Below are 2913 nucleotides of genomic sequence, written 5' to 3'. Positions count from 1 at the left end.
GTGCCATATACCAACAATAAGGAGTTTCCCCTACTGAAGTACAAACAGTAGTGCGATAACCCAACAATGCAAAAGGTAGCTTCTCATGCCATTGCCTTGACCCTTCCACCATTTTCCGAAGTATCTTCTTTATGTTCTTGTTGGCTACCTCAACTGCTCCATTCGCCTTGGGCGATATGGGGTGGAATTGCGATGTGTAATGCTAAACTGTTGACACACCTCTTTCATCAGATAACTATTGAGATTAGCCCCATTGTCTGTAATGATCACCTTTGGTATCCCAAACCGGCAAATGATATTTGAGTGCACAAAATCAACCACCGCCTCCTTGGTTACAGACTTGAATGTTTTAGCCTCTACCCACTTGGTGAAATAGTCTATGGCCACCAGAATGAACCTGTGCCCGTTTGATGCTGATGGCTCAATTGGCCCAATGACATCCATGCCCCAAGCGACAAAGGGCCATGATGCGGACATTGTATGCAATTCAGATGGCGGAGAATGAATCAAGTCTCTGTGTACTTGGCATTGATTACCTTTGCGCACATAACTGATGCAATCTCGCTCCATGGTGAGCAAATAATAACTTGCTCGAAGAATCTTCTTTTCCAGAACATACCCACTCATATACGGTCCACAGACTCCAGAATGTATTTCGGTCATAATAGACGTAGCCTGCCTAGCATCTATGCATCTCAGCAGTCCAAGATCTGGAGTCCTTTTGTACAGAACCCCTCAGCTGAAGAAAAACATGCTTGCCAACGGCCTAATTGTTCTCTTTTGATCACCTGTGGCTTGTACTAGATACACCCCCATCCTGATGTATTCCTTGATATCGTGAAACCAAGGTTCCCCATCGAGCTTTTCTTCCACCACATTACAGTAAGCATGCTGGTCGTGGATCTGCATCTGCAAAGGATTCATATAAGCCTTATCGGGATGGTGCAACATTGACACCAAAGTCGCCAAAGCATCGGCGATCTCATTGTGAATCATTGGAATATGCCTAAACTCTATTGATTGGAACCGTTGACAAAGATCCTGCAAGCACTGTCGGTAAGGTATGAGTTTTAAGTCTCGTGTTTCCAATTCCCCTTGAATCTGGTGCACCAGAAGTTCCGAGTCACCCAAGACCAAGACCTCTTGGACACTCATATCCATAGCCATCCTCAAACCCAAAATGCATGCCTCGTACTCATCCATGTTGTTAGTACAGTAGAACTGAAGCTGAGCCGTAACAGGGTAGTGATGCCCTGTTCCAGAAACAAGTACCGCTTCTATCCCAACGCCTTTCTTGTTAGCACCCCAATCAAAGAAAAGTTTCCATCCTGGCCTTTCAATCTGTTCCGACTCATCAATGTTCATTACCTCTTCATCAGGGAAGTAAGTCTTCAAAGGTTCGTATTCTTCATCCATAGGATTCTCAGCCAAATGGTCGGCCAAATGCTTGTGCTTTCATCGAAGTCCGAGTCACGTAGACAATGTCAAATTTTGTGAGCAAAATCTGCCACTTTGCGATCCTCCCTGTAGGCATAGGCTTCTGAAAGATATACTTTAACGGATCCAAATGAGAGATGAGGTAAGTAGTGTAAGATGACAAATAGTGCTCAACTTCTGTGCCACCCAAGTGAGGGCGCAACACGTCCTCTCAAGATGAGTATACTTAATCTCATAAGATGTGAACTTCTTGCTGAGATAATAGATGGCCTGCTCCTTCCTGCCGGTAATGTCATGCTGACCCAACACACAACCAAATGAATTGTCCAAGACCGTCAAATATAGAATCAAAGGTCTGCCTGGTTCTGGCGGGACAAACACAGGTGGGTTTGACAAGTACCCCTTTATCTTATCAAATGCTTTCTGACATTCATCTGTCCACTTGACCGCAACATCTTTCTTTAACAATTTGAAGATAAACCTGCTGATGTAATTCAATCTCCCCAACAGACTCATCACCTCAGTCTTGTTCTTTGGGGGTGGCAATTCCTGGATAACTTTGATCTTTGACAGGTTTAATTCAATACCTTGGCAGCTGACTATGAATACCAACAACTTTCCAGATGGAACACCGAGCGCGTATTTTGCAAGATTGAGCTTGAGATTGTACCTGCGAAGCCTTTGGAAGAAATTTCTCAAATCTCTGACATGGTCAGACTGCTTTCTAGACTTTACAATCACATCATCCACATAAACCTCGATATCACTGTGTATCATGTCATGGAATATGGTCGTCATTGAGCTCATGTAGGTTGCCCCAACATTTTTCAAACCAAATGGCATGACACGATAGCAGTACATTCCACATGGCGTGATGAATGTCGTCTTTTCTGTGTCCTCCTTATCCATTAAGATTTGGTGGTAGCACTCATAACAATCCACAAAAGAACCAATCTCATGTTTGGCACAATTATCGATCAATATATGGATGTTTGGTAATGGGAAGTTATCCTTGGGACTTGCCTTGTTGAGATCTTGATAATCAACACACACCCTGGTCTTGCCATCCTTCTTCGGTACAGGCACAACATTGGCTAACCAGGTAGGATACCGGGTGACCCGAATGACCTTGGCCTCAAACTGTTTGGTGACCTCTTCCTTAATCTTCACACTCATATCAGTTTTAAATTTCCTCAACTTCTCCTTGACAGGGGGGAATTCCGGGTCAGTCGGCAATTTGTGAACTACCAAGTCAGTGCTTAGACCCGGCATGTCATCATAGGACCATGCAAAAATATCTTTATACTCGAACAATGCTTTAATTATCTCCTCTCTGAGTTATGGCTAAAGATGGACACTTATTTTAGTTTCCCGGACATTATCTTGGTCCCCTAAATTGATTTCTTCTGTATCACTCAGGTTAGGCTTGTGTTTTTCTTCAAAATGGCTTAATTCTTTACTAATCTCTTCAAAGGC

The 2913-nt window shown here is 43.5% G+C and overlaps 1 protein-coding gene across 1 annotated transcript; it reads right to left on the bottom strand.

Moving 5' to 3' along the window:
* Window positions 1-735: 735 nt before the first annotated feature.
* Window positions 736-1416, bottom strand: LOC138885789 (uncharacterized). Its single transcript, XM_070166768.1, has one exon. The coding sequence runs from the start codon at window positions 1414-1416 to the stop codon at window positions 736-738; it is 681 nt and encodes a 226-aa protein (XP_070022869.1).
* Between the last annotated feature and the right edge of the window lie 1497 nt (window positions 1417-2913).

The sequence above is a fragment of the Nicotiana sylvestris genome, chromosome 2 (genome assembly GCF_000393655.2).
Source record: "Nicotiana sylvestris chromosome 2, ASM39365v2, whole genome shotgun sequence".
Classification (NCBI taxonomy): domain Eukaryota; kingdom Viridiplantae; phylum Streptophyta; class Magnoliopsida; order Solanales; family Solanaceae; genus Nicotiana; species Nicotiana sylvestris.
This window is presented reverse-complemented; position numbering and strand designations above follow the sequence as displayed.

Coding starts and splice junctions, on each gene's coding strand:
- LOC138885789 (XM_070166768.1), bottom strand. CDS start 1,416: ATGGATGAAGAATACGAACCTTTGAAGACTTACTTCCCTGATGAAGAG.